General features: G+C 34.5%; 1 protein-coding gene across 1 annotated transcript; it reads left to right on the forward strand.

The window, feature by feature from the left end:
• The first annotated feature begins 3,686 nt into the window (after positions 1–3,686).
• On the forward strand, positions 3,687–21,837 carry LOC127098059 (transportin-1). Its single transcript, XM_051036559.1, has 29 exons — positions 3,687–4,195; positions 5,139–5,426; positions 7,145–7,234; positions 7,327–7,404; positions 7,503–7,583; positions 7,957–8,007; positions 8,330–8,415; positions 8,813–8,879; positions 12,654–12,710; positions 12,799–12,828; positions 12,904–12,966; positions 13,122–13,235; positions 13,518–13,631; positions 14,153–14,251; positions 15,743–15,868; positions 15,971–16,045; positions 16,197–16,268; positions 16,368–16,478; positions 17,572–17,655; positions 17,835–17,942; positions 18,338–18,439; positions 18,603–18,665; positions 18,744–18,818; positions 18,964–19,035; positions 19,118–19,242; positions 20,579–20,630; positions 20,716–20,784; positions 20,869–20,928; positions 21,163–21,837. The coding sequence occupies exons 1-29, from the start codon at positions 4,013–4,015 to the stop codon at positions 21,244–21,246; spliced, it is 2,679 nt and encodes an 892-aa protein (XP_050892516.1). The 5' UTR covers positions 3,687–4,012; the 3' UTR covers positions 21,247–21,837.
• Positions 21,838–22,203: the final 366 nt, after the last annotated feature.

Here is a 22,203-nt window from a genome sequence, read left to right on the forward strand (position 1 = left end):
TTTATAAGGTTATACCTCTCAGGGGGAGCTTTGTGCTTTTGTAAGATGTATTCTTTTGTGATTACACTGTACAAAATTGTTCATCAAAATACATGTTTTGTCATCATAAAAAGGGGGGAGATTGTTAGAACAAGATTTGCTTTTGCATCTATACCTTGACTTTTGATGATAACAATATTGTATTTATGTGAGAACAATTTTGGTACCCTAATGGTTTATTATTATTTAGCTTTAACATCCAGTTTTGATTATGAATATATGATGTGCAATGTCATTAATTTCTGAACTATGTGTTCCAAATCCGCTTATGCATAAAAGAATATTGAAGCGCTGCAAAAGCTTAATAAGTTTACTTGAAAAGCTATCATTTTTCTATACAATTTTTCTTTAAGTATTTGTTATTCATTTGTGTAAAATCTGCTTGTATAGAAGCATCTTGTAACATATAAAGTATTATTCAAACTGTTAGTTTGATTCTTTGAGGAGGTTATTCTTGAGAAGACAAAGAAGGTTGTTCTTTGTGAGTCCTTAAGGAGATTAGGGTACAGTTGGATCCTTGAGAAAATAAATAAGATTATTCTTTGTGATTATTGTAATTTGTTGATTATAGTGGATTAAGTCCTTATGTGTAAGGCAAAATCAGCTTGGCGGGTAGACTGAATTACCTTTGAGTTTCAAGCGAACCAGGATAAAAATACTTGTTTTTTTATCTCTTTGTTATTAACTTGATAGTGGTGTTCTTATTTTGGAAAAAACTTTTGCTTGTAAAACCCAATTCAAACCCCCATTTCTTGTGTTTTTCACACCTTCATGAACCTATGATTCTGATAGGATATCATAATACTGGAGCATACAAACTATTAAATCCAATTAATCAGAAGATTATGATTAGTCGAGATATTATGATTGTTGAAAATTTTGCCTGAGATTGAAATTCTAGTAATGCAATTGATAATGATTTCGACGATGTAAGTAATAATGTTGAAGTAAAAGATATTATCGATATTCTAGTTGGAGTTGAAACTATTACGGACATACGCGACATTGTCAAAGTCATAGAGGTTATGGCTAGCACAAGTCAGAGACCTCAAAAAACTAGAGCTCGTCCAACAAGACTTCAAGATTTTGAAGTGGTTAGTGATGATGATTTCATAACAAGTGGAGAACTGGTTCATTTTGCTTCACTTGCAGGTGCTGAACCAATAAACTATAGCGGCGCTTTAAAGAATATGAAGTGGAAGTCTGCTGTGGTCGAAGAGTTACAAGCAATCGAAAGAAACAATACGTGGGTGTTGGTCGAATTACCAACATATACAAAAGTTATCAAAATTACGTGGGTGTTCAAGTTGAAGCACAATGATTATGGGTCGGTAGAAAGACATAAGGCGATGTTGGCAGCTCAGGAATTTCTTCAGTGAGCAGGACTCGACTACGCTGAAGTCTTTGTACCTGTCGCAAGATTGGAAACTGTTCAACTAATGGTAGCCTTATCATGTAAGCAAGATTGATTGACATTTCATTTAGATGTGAAATTGCCATTTTTGAATGAACCTTTAGATGAATATATGCATGTCACACAACCTCATAGGTTTGTGATTCAAAAGGAAGAAAGGAAAATATACAAGTTGCACAAAACGCTCTATGGTCTCAAGCAGGCACCCAGGGCATAGAATAAGAAGATCAACTCATACTTAGTCGAATTGGGATTCGTCAAATGAAAATCTGAATATGGTATCTATGTTCAGGTTGTGGCACAAGATATAACATTCATTTTCTTATATGTCGATGACTTGCTAGTAACTGGAAATAGCTTGAAGAACTTGTAAAAGTTCAAAGAGCTAATGAAGAAGGAATTTGAAATGTCGGATATGGGAAAATTGTCATATTTCCTAGGCATGGAATTTCAAATGTCGAAGTAAGGTATGATGCTACATCAAAGAAAGTATGTAAAAGAGATACTCAAGAGATTCAAGATGTATGATTCAACTCATGCATATTCGCTTATTGAACCAAATTTGAAGTTGGAGAAGCATGGAAAGGAAGATAGAATCAATGAAACTCTATTCAAACAAATTGTCAAATCTCTAAGATATGTGTGAAACAGTCGACCTACTATATGTTTCTTAGTCAGATTAGTTAGCAGTTATATGAATGAACCAATGGTGTCACACATGAAGGCTGCAAGAAGAATCCCGAGATACTTAAAATAATCGACAAACTATGATATTTTATTTCGACGATACTCTAAAAGCAAAGAAGCCAAGGACGACCAAATAAGCATTGTTGGATATTTTTTCTAGTATTTGGTGCCCTAATCTCATGGTGCTCGAGAAAGCAACTTGTGGTGACATTGCCATCGTGTAAGACTGAATATATAACATGATCATAAGCTGCATGTCAAGCAATTTGGATCTGATATGTGTTGGAAGAGGTCTAGGTCGAAGTGAAGAAACCTTCGGTACTGCAGATCGACAATAAGTCAATCCTAAATCTTGCGAAGAATCCAATTTTGCATGGAAGAAGTAAGCACATAGAAGCTAAATTTAACTTCATAAGGGAGAAGGTAAATCGATGTGAACTTAAAGTAAGATATTGCTCAAGTGAAGCACAATTGACCTACATTTTCACCAAAGAATTGAAGATCGACAGGTTCCTAACGTTTGAGAAAGAAATTAAAAATAATTCAGATCGACAATGATTAGTGTGTTTCGGCAACTTGAATTATATGAGTGTGTGTTGAGATATTAGATATAATCCAAATTGAGTTGTGTGGCCCAAGCCAAAGCCAATTAGGGTTTAAAACTTGTTACTTAGTTTGTTATTTTACTTAGTATTCAAGTCACTTAATTGTATATAAATAAACATTTTATAATTGAGTATTATCATTCAATTCAATAATACAATCCTTATTTCCTTATTCTCTCTTAACTAAAAGTGCCTCAAACACTAACAAATTTAAAATAACAGAAAATGATATTTATTAGTCAATAATAAAATATATATTTAAGATACTTCAAATTATAAAGATAAAAGTAAATTTTAATTAAAATAATAAGGTAAAAGTGAAAGAAAAATGATAACCTATAAGTTAAAATGCTACTTAATATTTATAAAATAAGTTATAAACTACTAAAATAAATTATAAATTCGTGATAAAAAATCACAATTAATTTTTTTTTAATATCATATAACCTTGTAAATTATAAACTATAAACTAAAAAATAATATATCGTGACAAATAAAACTTAAAGATTTAAAAGGTAAGAAGAGTAGATTCATGAAAATGAGTTTTGCACATGCTTTATTAAACATTTACTAACTTTAATATGTTGTTTGTAAATTAAAAAATAAAATAAATAATATTTTTGTATAATTTATAATATATTCTATAATTTAATTTGAAAAAAAATAAATAAAAATAAGTTATAAGAAGCTTATGAACAATTTAATCAATTATTTCGATAATTACATAAAATTTAAGCAATAAAAAAGTTATAAATCCCAATTTAAAGAGGTTGTTATTAAAGTAACTTAAAAATAACAATTTGAATTAAAAAAACAACTTTTAGATTTTAAAAAAATTAATTTTGATTGAATTCTTTTAGCAATATAATATATGAGCATATAAGTTAACATTATCCTATTAATTTAAATAGTGTAAATAGTACTATAGGCTATAGTATGAATCATGAGAATGAAGCCAACGAAGCAAAAAGAAGGGTTAACCTAAACATAGACCCAACCCAAAGCGTGAAAAGTGTTGTGGCGAGTGAGAGTGTAATAGTCTGTACTATAGTACTAGAGTGTGAGGGTTGTGTTTATATTTGCTGGCAGAATCAAAAAGTTATTTGTATTTTTCTATCTTGCGTTGCGTTACGCTTTTTTTTTCATTTTCATATATTTACTTATTTCTCTCTTTCAAGACTCGAAAGGGATTTCTCTCTCTAAAACCTCTTTCTCTCTCTAAAAACCAAAAACCCACTCAATTCGTAGTTTGCTGATTCCGGTAGCGATGGCGGCGACACCACCATGGCAGCCACAGGAGCAAGGGTTCAAGGAGATCTGCACCTTATTGGAGCAACAAATTTCTCATTCTTCTTCCGCAGATAAGTCTCAGATTTGGAGCCAAATTCAACAATACTCTAACCTCCCAGACTTCAACAATTACCTTGCGTTCATCTTTTCTCGTGCTCAGGTAATTCATTCCATACTCGTTACTGGCACCTCCTTTGATTTTCATTTTGTTTTTTGTTTCCTTGATTTTGCGTTGTTCTACTTGAATCGGTAGATTTAGCTATGTAGTTAGGTATTTGTGTTTTGTTTGATTGTTGTTCTTCACTGAACTGAATATAATCTAGTTCAGTGATGAAAGTGATGACTTAATTGTTGCTTGAATAAGGTTGCGTTATTGAAACGGTTTCATTCACTGTGTTATATTCTGTCATTTTGTCTTGTGTGTTAGTTAGCTATGAAGCGCGGACACCGGAAACATGACACCGACACTGACAGGTCGACATATGTCATAATTTGAAAAATGAATAGATTAAACTAATCACAAGTGTCAGTTTTAACACATACACTCTTTTTCCCAGAGGGGCCGGTGCTACAGGGTTAGTTAGTTCTTCAATTTGCACTAACCAGCTTAACAGCTTGTGACTTTTTCCCCTCACATTTTCTCTTACTGGTTATTTGATTTCATATCTAAAGGTAAACATTTCTCAGATGTTTTGAAATCATTGAATTGATGTAGTTTAATCTGGATGCTTTGCCTACAAGTTGTCACGATCAGTGTTGTCAAATAGTGGAGATATAGTGTAAACTAATTTGAACCAATTGCTAATGTTTCATGATAAGGTATTTAGTACAAATTGTTGTCAAATAAATAACAGCTATAGTGCTGCAGCGAAGCGAAATTTAAACAAACTGTTATTTTTTGCAATCCGCAATTGATGATACTAACATATTTTGATACTTTTCTGCTCATGGAGACGTAAAACACGGTCTGGCCATTACTCTTAAATGCCAGTTTATGCCAGCCTATGTGTTGCAATATGTGCCATTTATGGTTTGACGGATTCATGGAATCCTTGATGTTCATTGCTAACTACGCTGCTTTGGCAATTTTTTATTTTTAACAGGGAATATCTGTGGAGGTTCGGCAGGCTGCAGGATTATATCTGAAGAATAACCTGAGAAATGTATATAAGTTAATGCAGCCTGAACACCAGCACTATGTGAAATCAGAGTTGCTGCCTTGTCTTGGTGCAGCAGATAAACACATAAGATCTACGACAGGAACTATTATCAGCGTTGTTGCTCAAACTGGAGGAATTTCACAGTGGCCTGAATTATTGCAAGCCCTTGTAAATTGCTTGGACAGCAATGATCTGAATCACATGGAAGGTGCAATGGATGCATTATCCAAGGTGTGCTCTCTGTTTTAAAATCAGTATTAGTATGTTTAAATTATTAGTATAGATCTAGCTAAAGTATTTGTGGCAACAGAAAAAATAGAGTACATCCATTATATAGTGCTACTCAGAACTGCTAAAGATAGAGGAGGGGGTTATTTAATAAAGCAATGTTATATGTGCTGCCCAACATATACTGAATGGTCATAGGATGGTGCCAGTACACATTTACTGATTTACTGTCAATGTTAAATGGACACACATCAATAAAAGTAAGATAGATGATATAACAATTTCCAAATATTTGGTGTGTCTATGGATGCATGGAAGTGTCTGGATACATCATGTGAACTTCTATTAGGTTTTCAGAAGTAGAAAGAGAAAAAAGAAAGAATTGGAAATAAATTATAAAGGAATCAATGCATTAGGGTAATTAATGATGGGCGCTCTCCCCAAAAGTCATAACTGACAGACTCACTTAACCGTATCCAGATTCCCTCTACTGCCCCCTTTGGGCTAATTAATTTATCTTCCTTCTAGAATAAACTTTCAATGATGGGCGCTCTCCATTCCTAACAATATTTCTCCCGGGGACTTCAACCTTGTCCTCAAAGTTGAGCTAAATTGGAGATCCTAGATGTGGCTTCGTCTGTAGGCTTATTCTTCCACTTCATTTTTACTTGGTTGAGTTGGACTGTCCCTTTGGCAAATATTCCCTTTTCCAATAGCCTTTTGGGCACCACTTCTGCCTCAATCTGCACTCTGGTAGATGGATTTGCTACACAAGATGTTTTCCTAGTGCTTTCTTTAGCCATGGCACATGAAACACGGGATGAATTCTGGCTTGTTTATGAGGCTGAAGCTGAAAAGCAACCGGTCCCATTTACTTAACACCTTAACCACAGGAAACAACCTACACTATTGCCCACCCAACTTGGGATGTAATGTAACTAAGTTACTACTTAAAAGCAACTATTGTTGTGCATAGCTCCCTTTCTGTCAATCTTATGGTTGTATTGTATGGCTTAGAATTTGATGCGATACTGTTTTTTAATAGTTCTGCTGACTTGAAAGTTATATAGAATATCTCTTATAAAAGCTGTGCTATGATGTCAATCGGATAGAGGACTTAAATTGTTATATTGGTTACAAAAACTTCAAGGAGGACGCTGTTGTAATTAAAACCAAGGGGATCGAAATTTGAAAGGGAACTTCAATCAAACTAAAAAAGACCAAATGTATATGTTAAGCCAAAAAATCAAGAAAGGGGACATATAGTTCCCTTCTAGTTCCCCAATTATTGATCATCTCCCTTCTTTCTTCCCTTGATCGAAAGTGAACTTTAATGAAACTATAGAGACCCAAGTCTATTTTTAAGCAAAAAATGATGAGACTGATATAGTTATTTGTAGTTCTCCTATTGGTGATCGACTCCCTTCCTTCTTCCCTTGATTCCAAATAACTGAAATGAGATGAAGGCTTGGCAGATTCAGAATGGAAGATCTTATGCTTTGTTGAAACTTTCCTGCCATTGAAGTTTTTGTTATTTGATACCTAATTTGGTTAAGTTTAATATAACATATACAAGTGAAATGGATAGGGAGGTTGTGTGCACTAGTTTTTTATGTGGTTGGAAATACCCTATTTCCAGCATCATCAACTGATACTTCAGGTTCCGTAGTATTTGTTTCCATAAACACCTTCAAACACTTGATATTTTACTGCACATGCAGATTTGTGAAGATGTTCCCCAAATTCTTGACGCTGATGTACCAGGGTTAGCAGAGCGTCCCATCAATATATTTCTTCCTAGATTGTTTCGGGTAATATCAATATTTTATTTTCATTTTTCATATTTTTGTTTGTGTGACTATATCTTCCAACTGTTCTTTTCTTTCTATTTTTTTTGTTTTAGTTTTTCCAATCACCTCATGCTTCATTAAGAAAGCTATCGTTGGGTTCTGTCAATCAATACATTATGTTGATGCCTTCTGTAAGTATCTCCGGACTTTATCATCTCAGTATTCTGGTTATTAAATATAAAATTGAAGTTTGGGCTTTGATAAAAGTAGTCTAACTCATTCTATTTAGGCCTTATGTGTATCCATGGATCAATATCTTCAAGGTCTGTTTATTCTTGCAAATGACCCTACATCAGAAGTGCGGAAGTTGGTGAGTTCTCAGTGCCTTATTGTGTATTTGGTGTAACTCAATATTCTCCGATATTGGAAATTTCTGAATTACTTGGTGCTTTCTTTCCAAGTCCAGATTATTTTTCTTGGTTTGGATGGCTAGTAGTTGAAGTCGTTGGTCTTCTGTCTCTGCCATCTACTTGCTGCATATTCTATATTTTATGTTTGCATTATTTTTACAACTGAGGAGAGTGAAGACCAGATCCTATTGATGTTTGACGAAACCAAATTTTGATAGGTTTCGCCATTCATTTAAGGAAATTGACTCACTTCTATTTTTTCATATCAGCTATTAGTATTTCTTATCCATGTTGGAATCAACTGAAACCTTTCTAATTTCCATTGACAACCAGGTCTGTGCAGCATTCGTTCAGCTGATTGAAGTCCATCCATCTGTCTTGCAGGTGTGGGCTTCTTATTCTAGTTCATTTCAGTGTTTAAAGTTAATTGAATAATGTTATTTGTAGTATTGTATATTGAGCTGGTTGTTGCATTTTATTCATTCCACCACATTACACTTCATATTTGTGTTTACTGGTTTGAATAAGTTGAAAGCAAGGAAGCTGGAAAATTATTTTGCATTTCATTTGGAAGCAGTAAAATCTGAACATGTTACTATGTTTTACATTCTTGCAAGCACCAAGTCTGGTGGTCATTTGCTTTATTTAATATTAATCCTTTTCTATGAGCTCCCTCTTTTCTGATCAATTGTTAACCATACTGCAGCCACATCTAAAGAATGTGATCGAATATATGTTACAAGTCAACAAGGACACAGATGAAGAAGTGGCCCTTGAATCCTGTGAATTTTGGTACTATTTGGTTGGAATTGTATTTTCTTAACTTACAATTAGTGGATGTTGTTCATAGTATAGCTTCTATATATTGTCATGATTCACAAGGAAAGGAATAAACTTAATTATAAATGTTTGTTTTAGGGGAAAAGGGGAAGGGAAAGAGTTCGGTTGGATTGGATGGTTATATTCTTTTCCAATATGGGAAGTATATCTCACGAGGGTGTCTGGTTTTACAAGTTTCTTTTGTTTCGGAATGATTTGTTTGCAAGAATGTCATATGAATCATCAATTCCCTGTTTCTGAAATCAGCAAACTAATGAAAGTTAGAGTGATGTTTCTATAATGTGGTGATGCTGTATCTTAAACCCTGCAAGCTTCTATATCTTTTTCTTTTTGATAATTGCTATTGCAGGTCTGCATATTGTGATGCTCAAATGCCACCAGAAAACTTGAGAGAATTCTTGCCCCGTCTTATTCCGGTAAACCTAATTCTCTCTCTCTCTCTCTCTCTCTCTCTATATATATATATATATATATATATATTTCATGTTTTGGTTGATAATACATAAGATGTATATATAGTACATAGGTTGAGAGGGAAGAGCTAATTTAGTCTAGAAATTAGGGGAATAACTATTCCTATAAATGCTAAGATTAAATGTGATAAAGACAAAACAAACAACTAGTTAATTTACATAAAGTTCTATGAGCTGTTATGATATATACAAAACATAATCTGTACAACAGAACAAATTCTATGCTGATCTTCAACACTCCCCCTCAATCTGGATGGTAGATATCTATCATATCCAGATTGGATATGATATTCTCATATATGTTCCTCGGAAGGACTTTGGTAAGAATGTCTGCTGTCTGCTGGCGTGATGGAACATGATCAATACATATAATTTTCTGATCACTTTTCTCCTTTATGAAATGTCTATCAATTTCCACGTGCTTTGTTCTATCATGCTGGACTTGATATTTCGCAATGCTTATAGCAAGCTTGTTGTCATGTAATATTTTCATTGTGTAGTTGGTGGGAATTCTAATATCTTCAAGCATCCACTTTAGCCAAATTCCTTCACAAATACCTTGTGTCATAGCTTTGAATTCAACTTCTGCACTACTCCTAGCCACCACAGGTTGCTTCTTGCTTCTCCAAATTACTGTGTTACCCCATACAAGAATTTTCTGTCAGATAAACACCCTGTCCAATCAGCATAGACAATAAATAGAGCTATCTTACCATCCACCGAGTGCTTGAAAAACATAGTATGGTCTGTTTGGCATTGAACAAAACCATTTTGCTTGTCAACTTTTCTCAATCTGTCAAACCATGCCCTCGGTGATTGTTTGAGGCCATATAGGATTTATGGAGCTTGCAAACCATATTTGAGGTGTTAGGTGATTCAAGTCCTGAAGGTATTTGCATATATACCTCTTCTTCTAACTCCCCATTAAGAAAAGCATTCTTTATGTCTAGTTGGTGTAGTGGCCAATCTAGATTTGCGGCCAAAGATAATACGGTCCGGACATAATTGAGTTTAGCTACGGGAGCGAATGTCTCTTCATAATCCACCCCATATGACTGTGTAAATCCTTTTGCAACTAACTGGGCTTTGTACCTATTTATACTTCCATCAACATTGTATTTAATTGAGAATATCCACTTGCATCCCACTGCTTTCTTCCCTTCTGGTATAGATGTGATTTCCCATGTGCCATTTTTTATTCCCACCTGAACTTCTTTTGCTACAGCTGCTGCCCATTCAGGTTTTTGCAATGCTTCCTGAATATTTCTTGGAATTTCAATGTTGTCAACAGCTGCTACAAAGGACCTGTAACTTGTTAACAATTTTTCATAGGAGACAAATCTCTCAATAGGGTGATGAGTGCAAGTTCTCACCCCTTTTCTTATTGCACTAGGAATATCATTATTTGTAATATTTACACTGACATGTTTAGGGTTAGGGATCATATTACCTGTGGGAACTTCATTTTCAAGAGCCTGGTTAGACTCATGGTTTTGCATCGGAGTCGTGCTTGACTCTACTTCCTTCCTTCCTTCTCCTTTCATAAGTCTCCCTCTTCCAAATACCCTCTTGTGCTTTTCGTCCTTGGTTCTGTTGAGATGTAGTTGAAATATTAATCATCTCCGATTCAGTTTCGGTGGTCCTTTCAACTTGGTCGGGTACTGGTTCGGCTAGTTGAGTATCAATGGTTTGGTTTGGTAACATTTGTGCAGCTTCTGGTTGAGTATCAATGGTTTGGTTTGGTAACATTTGTGCAGGTCCAGGTTGAGTATTTGAGGTCTGGTCTGGTACTGTTTGTGCAGGTTCAGTTGCTAAAGGTTGAGTATTGGAGGTCTGGTCTGGTAAAATTTTGTGCAGGTTCGGTTTCCTCAAGTGCCAAAAGTTGATATTCTGAACTATAAGTTGGATATATGTGTGGTTGCTCCCCCTGAATGCCAACTTTGGTGTAATAGGGCTGATTTTCAAAGAAAGTGATATCCATAGTATGGTATAATTTTTTTGTTTGGAGAGAGTAACATCTATATCCTTTTTTGGTGAGGAGAGTAGTCAAGAAAGATGCATTTGATGGATTTCGGGTCTAGTTTACTACAGTGAGGATTGAGATTGTGGACAAAAGCTGAACATCCAAATAATTTTAGTGGAACGGAAAAAAACATCTTACTGGTTGAGAAGAAGGTTTGAAGTGTGGAAATAAGGGTTTTATAAGATGTGTTGCCGAAAGTATAGCTTCTCCCCAAAACTGTTTTGGAACATTACTGGTTAGCATTATTGATCTAGTTATTTCTAAGAGGTGTCTATTCTTTCTTTCCACAACTCTATTTTGTTGAGGGGTGTCCAACCTTTTGGAGATAGGAGTTTAAAGAAAGATTATAGTACTCACGACCCTTGTCGGTTCTGAATACCCGAATCTTGCTTTGAAATTGTGTTTGCACTATGTTATGAAAATTCTCAAATATTCTCCCTACTTCTGATTTTTCCTTCATTAGAAACACCCAAGTGACGCGTGTGTGGTCGTCGATAAAGGTGACAAACAATCTCGAGCCAGTAATGTTGTGAACTCGAGATGGTCCCCATACATCACTATGAATTAATGAAAAAGGTTTAGATGGTTTGTAGGGTTGGAGTGGGTAATGGTTGCGGGTATGTTTAGACAATTGGCAAATTTTACACTGAAAATGCTTCTGGTTTTTATCAAATAATGAGGGAAAAATCTTTTCCAAGTACCTGAAATTTGGGTGACCTAATCTATAGTGCCACAACATTACAATTTTTTTACTATTGGGAACAGTTGCTGCCACATAAGAGTGCTCCTTGGGTTTTTCTTATGTTTTTCCAACTTGTAGGAGGTAGAGTCCCACACACTCTTCAGCATTGCCAATTGTCTTCCCCGACTCCAAAATCTGAAATTCACACGAGTTAGGGAAGAATTTAGTAACACATTTCAAATCTCGGGTAATCTTACTAATGGACAACCAGTTACAATCGAGTTTTGGTACATAAAGAACTGAGTCAAGAGTAATATTTTGAGAAATAATAATTGATCCCTTACCCATGATCTTAGCATGTGTCCCATCAGCTATCCGAACAATATAGTTATAGGGACAAGGAGAATAACTACTAAACAATGTAAAACACCAGTCATGTGATCTGAAGCTCCTGAGTCAAAGATCCATGACTTTGTTTCTTCTTTCTAGGGTTTAGAGCATATAGATAATTACTTTTTTGGGCCACATTAATAATACCAACTTTTTCTGCAGATAGCATAGTGCATAGTCTGCTGAAGTAGTTTTTGAATTGCCTCTATTTGTTCTTGGCTGATTGGAGACGAGTTAGAATTTACCTTGACTTCCAGTCTCCACCTTGAGTGATTTGTTAATTTTTGAGTCGTCCATGGTTTGACGGCCCTAAGTTAGGGATGGTTCAGAGGGAAGAACTAATTTAGCCTAGAAATTAGGGGGATAATTATTCCTATAAATACTAAGATTAAATGTTATAAAGACAAAACAGACAACTAATTAATTTACATAAAATTCTATGAGCTCTTATGATATATACAAAACAGAATCTGTACAACAGAACAGATTCTTTGCTAATCTTCAACAATATATATATATATATATATATATATATATATATATATATATATATATATATATTATTTTATAGTTGTTTTACACTGAGGTTTAAAATTTGAATTTATGTGTTGCATCTTTGCAGATATTGTTGTCCAACATGGCTTATGCAGATGATGATGAATCACTTATTGAAGCTGAGGTTTGCTTTTGGTTGATTTGTGCTTGTAGATGCCTTTACGTTTACTCTTGCCGTTCTTGATTACATGGCCTCATTTTTTTTCTTTCAGGAAGAGGGGTCACAACCGGATCGAGATCAGGTCTGATTGATTTTGGCCGAGTTACTGGATTTCTTTAATTCAACATGTTTCTAATTTTAATTGTTTTTCCCGCAGGATCTTAAACCTCGATTTCATGTATCCAGATTTCATGGATCAGATGATGTAGACGATGATGATGTATGTTGTATCTGCTCTGTTGATTGCTTATTATAGTCATTTGATGAATCATTTTGTCTCTATTTATTATAGTTTGCTATGCCTTCATAAAATGAAATGACAAGAAAAAGTTGCTTTGCTGATCTGGACTTGAATTTTATTTTCCATATTTACAGGATGATGATGTTGTCAACACATGGAATTTACGGAAATGTAGTGCAGCTGCTCTAGATATTCTCTCGAACGTGTTTGGAGATGAGATCCTTCCTACTCTGATGCCTATTGTTGAGGTGATTTACAGCCCTTTCTTGTTAGAATGTGGTTGTTGAACTGGTGCTCTATCAATTCAAAGTTAGACAGACTGTACACATGGAAATAATGTGTGAAACATAGGTGTATGCATAGAAGACATGAATGGCTACAAAAGTTTTTGCTGTTGTCTACTCTCATTGTGAATACCATATTGATCTGGGCTTTTAACGAGTTACTTTTTGATACATTTGTATGAAACTAGTCTCTCCATACGCTGTTACTCCTGTTATATATACTAAAATTTCTAAGAATGTGATCAGGCCAAGTTGTCAACCGTTGGAGACAATGGTTGGAAAGAAAGGGAAGCTGCCGTCTTGGCACTTGGTGCCATAGGCGAGGGGTGCATAAATGGTCTTTATCCTCATCTGTCAGAGGTATTCTCTTATACATGTTCTATTTCAATATATCAGTATAGGCCTATACTTCATGTTTCTGTCTCATTTCCCTCAAACAACTTGTCTAGGCCTTGCTAGTCTTTGTAGATAATTCTGTCCCTTTCAGTAGAGATGCTCCTGTTCTAAAAGATATGATCACTTTTAGGATAATTCTTGCCAAATAAAATGCTTTGCGCTATGGTTGTTTTCTTTTATAATAATAATTTATTTATTTACGGTCACATTCAATTATTCAATCACTGTCACACATTTTTGGACGATATATTTCAAATCCTTGCGATAAGAAGTAAAATGTTTCCTTGACAATGACACAGCATTTAGTTATATTCACTCAGTCACCATCATTCTTTTTTTAATAATAGGGTTGTGTCATCTATTTCATCCAATCCTCGTGCTCACACATTAATCCAAAATATTGTGGACATAAATTCTTTTGTGCAACCCTTATTTCATACTAATGAAATTGGAAATCTAAGCCATTCATTATTCTGGTTTTATAGATTGTGGCATTTCTTATCCCTCTTCTTGATGATAAGTTTCCTCTGATACGGAGTATTTCATGCTGGACAGTATCTCGGTTTAGCAAATTTATTATTCAGGTATGCATTTATTTTTGTTCCCTCCCTTGCAGTTGGACATCAATCATTTGTTGAAGCTGATGTTTTCAAGTTTTTATAACTTAATGCACTTTCTATACACTTTTTAAGATTTTGATCATCTTCAAAGCCCTAAAGATATGGCTAAAGCTATATCCTATTACTAACAAACTCCAGTCTAAAAGATGAATAAATTCTTAATTAATTAAAATCCCCAATAGCAAGTTAATGATACATTACCTACCTAATTACATTTACATTTACATTATATTCCCAATAATATGTTGTCAATAGCGGAACACAGTGCCACTATCGTGGTGGAGCATGGTGTTGCAGTGGGTAGCCCCGTTCGGAGCAGTAGACAGTATAACAGTTTGCGCAGATTGCTGCACTGCGGCAGCATAAAGGGCATCTTCTCTAATTTTCAAAGAAATCTCATTCCCTGTATTTTCTCACTGTTTTAGAAGTTGAACTCAAAAATCATAGTAGTAGAAGAAGAAAAATCACAGTAGAGGATGAGTGAGGAGGAAAAAGAAGTGTTGCGGCCACTACTAATAAATTTTAGGGTTGTGGTTATTGTTACATATAAGTTTAGGGTTATCTTTTAATTGACCTAGTAGACTTGTTCCTTTTATTTGGACCAATAAGAGGTTGAGGTGAATCATGGACCCTAAGTATTAATTAACTGAACAGTACAAATGACAACAAAATTGTGAGGCAGCCAAGTGAATAGCATAACAATAATATAAAACAAAAAATACTGCAAGGCAGCCAAGTCTTACTGAATAGTAAAAATAAACAATAATATAATTAAATCATACTAAATATTATAGTAAAATTATATTTTGTTTTAGTAAAAAATATATTTTTCGGTATCCCAGTTTTGGTGTCGTCTGCTCCGCCCCTCTATCTGGGATTGACAACATATACTAATACAGTTTATTTGTTGTTCGTGATGTATTTACAACCAATTATTCCTATTACATGCTGAACTACTTTTGATCACACATTTAATATTCTGATTTGAGCTTATATATTTTATAAATGCACATAGATCATGATCCGTGGACATCTGTGGAAATTGAAGTTAATCTAATTTCATTGAAAAACTTTAGTTAGTGAACCATTCACAAAAGTGCTTCATTGGATTGAAGGCTTGCTTCATATTTCACCCTAATAAAATATGACGTGCACAATCAACATGAGTATTAGCTATAGTTAAATAATTCAATGATCAAAATCCTTTTCTACATAAGAGTTCTTAGATGTTATGCTAAATCTTAGATCAATCTCAATCGACCGTGATCAGTTGAGATATTGTAGTTTGTCTAGATTATATGAAAAAGGACAAAATCAAAAGCACATGTTATTTATTATTTATGATGCATATGATGATATCCCAGCTGATTGATTTGTAGTTGGAAATAGTGCTATTTGGTGTATAAATCTCATTTAGAGGTCTTCTTGTTTGAATCTTGACTTAACATTTGTTAGGGTATCGGGCATCCCAAGGGTTTTGAACAATTTGATCATGTTCTTTTGGGTCTTCTCCGAAGAATTTTGGATGAAAATAAGCGTGTACAGGAGGCTGCTTGTTCAGCCTTTGCAACACTTGAAGAGGTTCTGACTACAATTTCTGTTGATCCACCCTTGAAGAATTAGTTCAGTTTCTAAATTACTTTTGAATATTATCAATTTTCAAATTTAATTTACTTATGATAGGAGGCTGCAGAAGAGCTGGTACCACGCTTGGAAATCATATTAAAACACCTAATGGCTGCATTTGGGAAGTATCAGGTGATTTCCTAACCTTAACACAACCTGTTTATGTTTCATGTGAAATGAATCATATTTGAAAGAGCACTCTTTATTGTTGCTCTATTTTGTCCTTATCATCATATGTATGCTTAGAAATCTTTAATTGTAGTTTTTTTGTTCTAAACTTTAGAGGCGAAACCTCAGAATTGTATATGATGCTGTTGGAACTCTAGCTGAAGCTGTTGGGGGAGAGCTGAATCAGGTAGGCTAATCAAACATTCTTCCCCAGCCCTAAATTTTCTCCTTTATCCAAAGTTATTTTTGATGGTTTAATGTCAAATATTCTCGATTTCCTCTGCAGCCTGTTTATCTTGACATTCTCATGCCACCATTAATTGAAAAGTGGCAACAACTTTCAAATTCAGACAAAGATCTCTTTCCACTCCTAGAATGCTTCACTTCTATAGCACATGTATGTATGCCAGTTTTTCTAGTGTATGATTTATTAAAATTGTTTTTTGTTTTATCCTACTGTACTGTATTAACTCCCAAAACATTTATTATATGCATGTTTCAATATTAATGAGTATGTCATAGAATTTGAAAGCTAGCTCATGTTTCAATATCAATGAGTACGTCATAGAATTTGAAAGCTAGCTCATGTTTCAATATTAATGAGTATGTCCAACTTAACCCTAAAAGCTTGCTCATGGGCTGAGAGTCGCCCCTCACATATAGTCATTATTCATGTCATGTCGTATCATTATCTAATGTGAGACTCTCAAGTATGCTGACAGGCTTGCTACATCTAGGTCGTAAGATGAATATATATCCAGCTATCACATTCTCAATGAATTGAAGATTATAAAATTGTTGAGCTGGCTATCTGCAATTTTTATTAAACTTTGTTTGATTTTATAATCTTAAAGAGGACCGCTAATAACACATTCTTTTCACTCTTGATTACTAGCATTCAGCATTTATGAAATCTCTATTTTAAAATTACTTGAGAATTTATGGCCACATTGTTACTGATTAGGCAGTGCTACTAATATTACCAAGCAAAAAAGTATGTCGACCTGCTCTTTTAATGAGGTTCTAGGTACTCTAAAAATTACTGTTTCTGTTAAACTTGACAGTTGACACTGAATTCTTTACTATTGGAAGTTTAATTTTATATATTGGATAATGCTAACTTGTGCCCTTGGGGCACAAGTTAAGGGATAAATATAGTAAAAAGTTACTGGAAATTGTGTCTTAAATTTAATACAACTTCATAATTAATGCTTTTATTGTTTTTTCCAATATGAATTTTCTATTTGTGGGTTTTTTAACATGTGCCCTTGGGGCACAAGTTAGCATTACCCTTATATATTTCATTTGAATATTAATGGGCTTATATGCTAGCAATTGGAAGTTAAATTATATTTCTGTTCTTATGTTGTATATGCATGGAATATGGGGAAGCTATCTACATTATTTGGAGTGCTTGATTGACTGTTTATGTACCATTATATGCATTTCCTTGTTCCTGATATGAAATTTTGCCGATAAATTTGTATCAGGCACTGGGTACTGGATTCACTCAATTTGCTGAACCTGTATTTGGGAGGTGCATAAATATAATTCAGACCCAACAATTGGCCAAGGTTCTGGTTACTTTATTCATTGTGGAAAACATTTTGATAGTTTTTTAGGTGCTGCCTGTGATTTCATTTGTCATCCTGCCATTGCTACTCTTATGATATCAGACATGCTCATTTTTTAGTAGTGGAGAACTGATTTTGATATTTTATTTCAAAGAGTTAAACACGTTTTCTTATTTCAGGCCAATCCTGCTGCTGCTGGGGCTCAGTATGACAAGGAATTCATTGTGTGCTCTCTTGATCTGCTTTCTGGACTAGCAGAGGGTCTTGGCAGTGGAGTAGAGAGTTTGGTACTCATCCAAATCTTTTATTTTCGAGATATGAAACATGCATTTTTGTTGTATAGTACATCTCTTCTCGGATGTTATTTTCCTATAATATTTTTCTTTATTGAACTCTCTCTCTACAACTTTGCTTTCTTTACTTCTCCAAGTAATTGCAGCTATTTGCAGTTGCATATTCCTATCTATCCATAAAAGGCATATTTTACCTTGAATCTTTATATTACGTCCAAATATTTATTTATTTTTCTTATTTTGCTTCGATAAATCCTTGAACTGGACAGCTATTTTGAATTTCATGAACTTCTCTATACTGTTTAACATATTGATGAGAACAGTTAAAATTAAACCAGTGATTGTATGATTGCTATTTGCCTGAGGTTATATCAATTACTATTCTTCAGGTTTCACAATGTTCTCTGAGAGACCTACTTTTGCATTGTTGTACGGATGATGCCCCCGATGTTCGACAAAGTGCCTTTGCCTTACTGGGGGACCTTGCTCGAGTAAGTTGAATGCGTAGTTGTATACTTTTTACTGAAGCCATCATATCCACTGATGGTATCTGCATATGGTCCTTAAACCTTCTTAATTTATGTTTGAAAGTAAGTTGGGTGAGTTTTGAAAGACACTAGTCAGTAGCATTCTAATAATCGCATGATTTGGCAGGTGTGTGTGATTCATTTGCACCCTCGTTTGTCTGAGATTCTTGAAGTTGCTGCCAAACAACTGGTATGTGTGTGCCTGGTTTAAGCTTAGCTATACAGTTAAATTTAGTAATACTTTTGTTGATATGCCATAAATGTACAGGAAATTTCAAAGGTACAAGCGGCTCTTTCAGTGGCAAATAATGCATGTTGGGCAATTGGAGAATTAGCAGTTAAGGTATGTCATTGTCAAATGTCGTAGTTTAAAGATAATAGAGATTGGTTTGCATAATTTAGATAAAACTGTCAGAGGTAAGAACTAGTTAGGACAATATCATTTTTATATGAAACATGTCAATGTAAATATAAATTTTGAATTTCAGGTTCGTCAAGAAATTTCTCCGTTCGTTTTAAGTGTAATTTCATGCCTGGTACCAATTCTTCAGCATGCAGAGGTCAGTCTTATCTGCTCCATACTATTGATAATTTTTGGATATATTCAGTTGCTAATCAGTAATTTGTTACTGTGGTTTATAGGGACTCAACAAGTCACTTATAGAAAACAGTGCAATAACACTGGGGAGACTTGCATGGGTCTGTCCAGACCTTGTATCACCACATATGGAGCATTTCATGCAACCTTGGTGCAATGCTCTGTCAATGTAAGTTATTGCATCACTTATATGCTTTCTTTAATCACGGCTTGCTACCTTACAAGCTATGAGGCATGGATGCCGACACAGACACTGGGACACGACACGGACACTCCGACACCGATAATGTCAAAAACATAGGACACATACACATACACAACTACTTACATATATGATACTATTTGATCTTCATTTATCCATCTATTATTAAAAGAGTTACAAGTATTTTAATCAAATTTAATATCTTTAATCTTTCATTGATCAACATTGTTTTGACACATCTTTTTAACCCTTTTAGATGTGTTTGAGATTTGTCCAACGCATGTTGTATAATGTCTCATACACCAGTCTCAGTAAAAAAACAATTTTTTAGGACACTGGTCTGTGTTTTCCGACACGTGGCATACGGGTGTCATAGAAGTGTTGGACACCACGGCGCCTAATCCAAGAGGTGTCCGTGCTTCATAGCTTACAAGTAACAAGCATCTCGTGTTTTCATTCGTTGCAAACAATAATGATTTTGAAATTCCCAGATACTTCTGCAATTAATTAGCAGCATGATAAGTTTGTCAGTAAATTATTTATTATAGAAGGTTGTGGATTGTTTATCATTTGCCCCATATGTTTAGCTGAATGTGGGATTCAGAGCCAAGTATTTTCAACAGAGGTTTAGAATTGACTCTTTCCAAACCTGTAGTCTAGTCTCTTGTATGGTAATTAATGACTACTCTACCCAAGATCTGTTAGACCACCCATTATTAGGCCACTCAGGTCACACTCTTGATGTAAGTAGAGTGTTTAATTTTGTCACCACCTGCTGAATTGGAGAGGACAAGCTACATGTGACCTAAGTGGCCCGATAATGGGCCGTCCAATGGATCTTGACCTTGATACAAAATTAAAAACTGGGTCGAGTCTAATTCAACTCTTCAAAACCAACTTACACGGCGGTGGATGTCTCTCACTTATAAACTCATTTTTTTACTATGTCTCATCTAATGTCTCTTAACAGATACTCTCTTTGGACTTTAATATAAGCACAGAACCAAATGTATTTGATCCACTTTTGGACTAAATTCATGCTTTTTGTTGCTTATATTTAAGTCCTGAGTAGTAGCTTGTTTGTCTCAAAACATAAATTTGTTTGCTTTACTTTTGCAACTGATCAATGGTTGTGCTTATGGTCTTGTATTTGTATATATTTGGGACTCACACATAGAAACATATAACATAGGGTAAACTTTTGTCTGAAAATCTCCACTTTACAAATTAATCATGGTTTTAGACATCCACTGTTTATTTGCAGGTTTGTGTATCTATAATTTTCTTGTATAATTTGTGGCAGGATACGAGATGACGTTGAGAAAGAGGACGCATTTAGAGGTCTATGTGCTATGGTAGGCTCCTCCTTTTTACAAAAATAACTCTATACATGTAAACCATTCATGCAATCAGTGCTTTACAATTTCTGTTTGTTTTCAGGTCAAAGTCAATCCATCTGGAGCTCTCAGTTCTCTTGTTTACATGTGTAAAGCCATTGCAAGTTGGCATGTATGTTGCCAGCATAAACCACTTTCTTGAATGTCAAGTGATTTATGATTTCTGTAATATAAATTCTTTTGTTGACATGTATAGGAAATAAGGAGTGAAGATTTACACAATGAAGTCTGTCAGGTCTTGCATGGGTATAAACAGGTTAGTCTTGTTTGCGGTAAACACATCTTTAGAACTTATATGTACTGGCTATAGCTGCAATTCATTCATCATGAAAATAAAGCAAAAAAATTAATGAACCCCTTTGTATGATAAAGTTGGTATTTAATAGTGCTTCATTCTTTGTGTTAAGTCCTGATTACATTGGTGGAAATTTATATAAAGATTAATAGCTGAAACTAACCGGTAAGGGATATTCCATATTTTTGCTTATAGATGCTGCGCAATGGAGCATGGGACCAGTGTATGTCTGCTTTGGAGCCGCCAATAAAAGAAAAGCTTTCAAAATATCAAGTATAATTTGATTGAGTGAGCACTCCATCTGCATTGGCCTTGGTCATTTTGTGTGTTGTCAAGCAATATCAGAGTCATGGTTCATATCGAAAGGAGCTTAGTCTTGGTCCAATTTTATCGGTCAGGGTTATCAGTATTTATACAATTCGTTGAACTTGGTGATTACAGGCAGTTCCACCAGCCTTCAAGGTCTCATTTGATGGTGTTTCCTATGAGAAATGTACAGTGAAATGGCTTTCAACCTTTGGAAATGCTTGATTCTTTGTTGTCTTTATAGTTTAAGAAAAGCCTTAATTAAAGGCTAGAAGTTTGATTTGACCTTTGAGTTCACGTCACAGTTTTCCAATATTTTTAGTGAGTTTATAGGTTTTGTGCCGTTGATTATACAGTTTTGTACCGTTAGATAGAGAGGGAGAAGAGGGGAGGGGGTGTTATGAGACCACTTGTTCCATTGTTTGTAACATTTGAAGACCTAATTAAGCTATGTGTTGCCTTAGGCAGGGCATCGTTTGAATTTTGATTGAGACAATAAGCGTTTAAACTTATGGGTATTCATTGATACATTCTTTCTTTATGCTAAAAGCATTGTTAACATTATTTTCTTAAAGTTGCCAATGTCTTTGCTTTAATTAACAATTTCAGTTTATTCTTTCAGAATGGCCTATTTTCCATCAAAAAGAAAATTTATGTTCTTGTTTTTCTATTGACGCCGGATCTGTAGGGCCTGTTCAATTGTTTTAGGAAATTGAGTCTAATGAAGTGAACCCTAGTGATCGAGAGAAGATGGAAATGTTAGTTAGGATTGTACACTTCAAGAGTTTGTATCCCATTTTTAGCAAAACACAATTTTTAGAGTATGAAAATCAAATATATTTTTTACAAAGTAAATGACTGTACGTTGTAATATAATTTTGTTTTGTTTTGTGTGTTTTTGTTGCGTTTGACGGATAGAAACTAGATTGA

The sequence above is a fragment of the Lathyrus oleraceus genome, chromosome 6, assembly GCF_024323335.1.
Source record: "Lathyrus oleraceus cultivar Zhongwan6 chromosome 6, CAAS_Psat_ZW6_1.0, whole genome shotgun sequence".
NCBI lineage: Eukaryota > Viridiplantae > Streptophyta > Magnoliopsida > Fabales > Fabaceae > Lathyrus > Lathyrus oleraceus.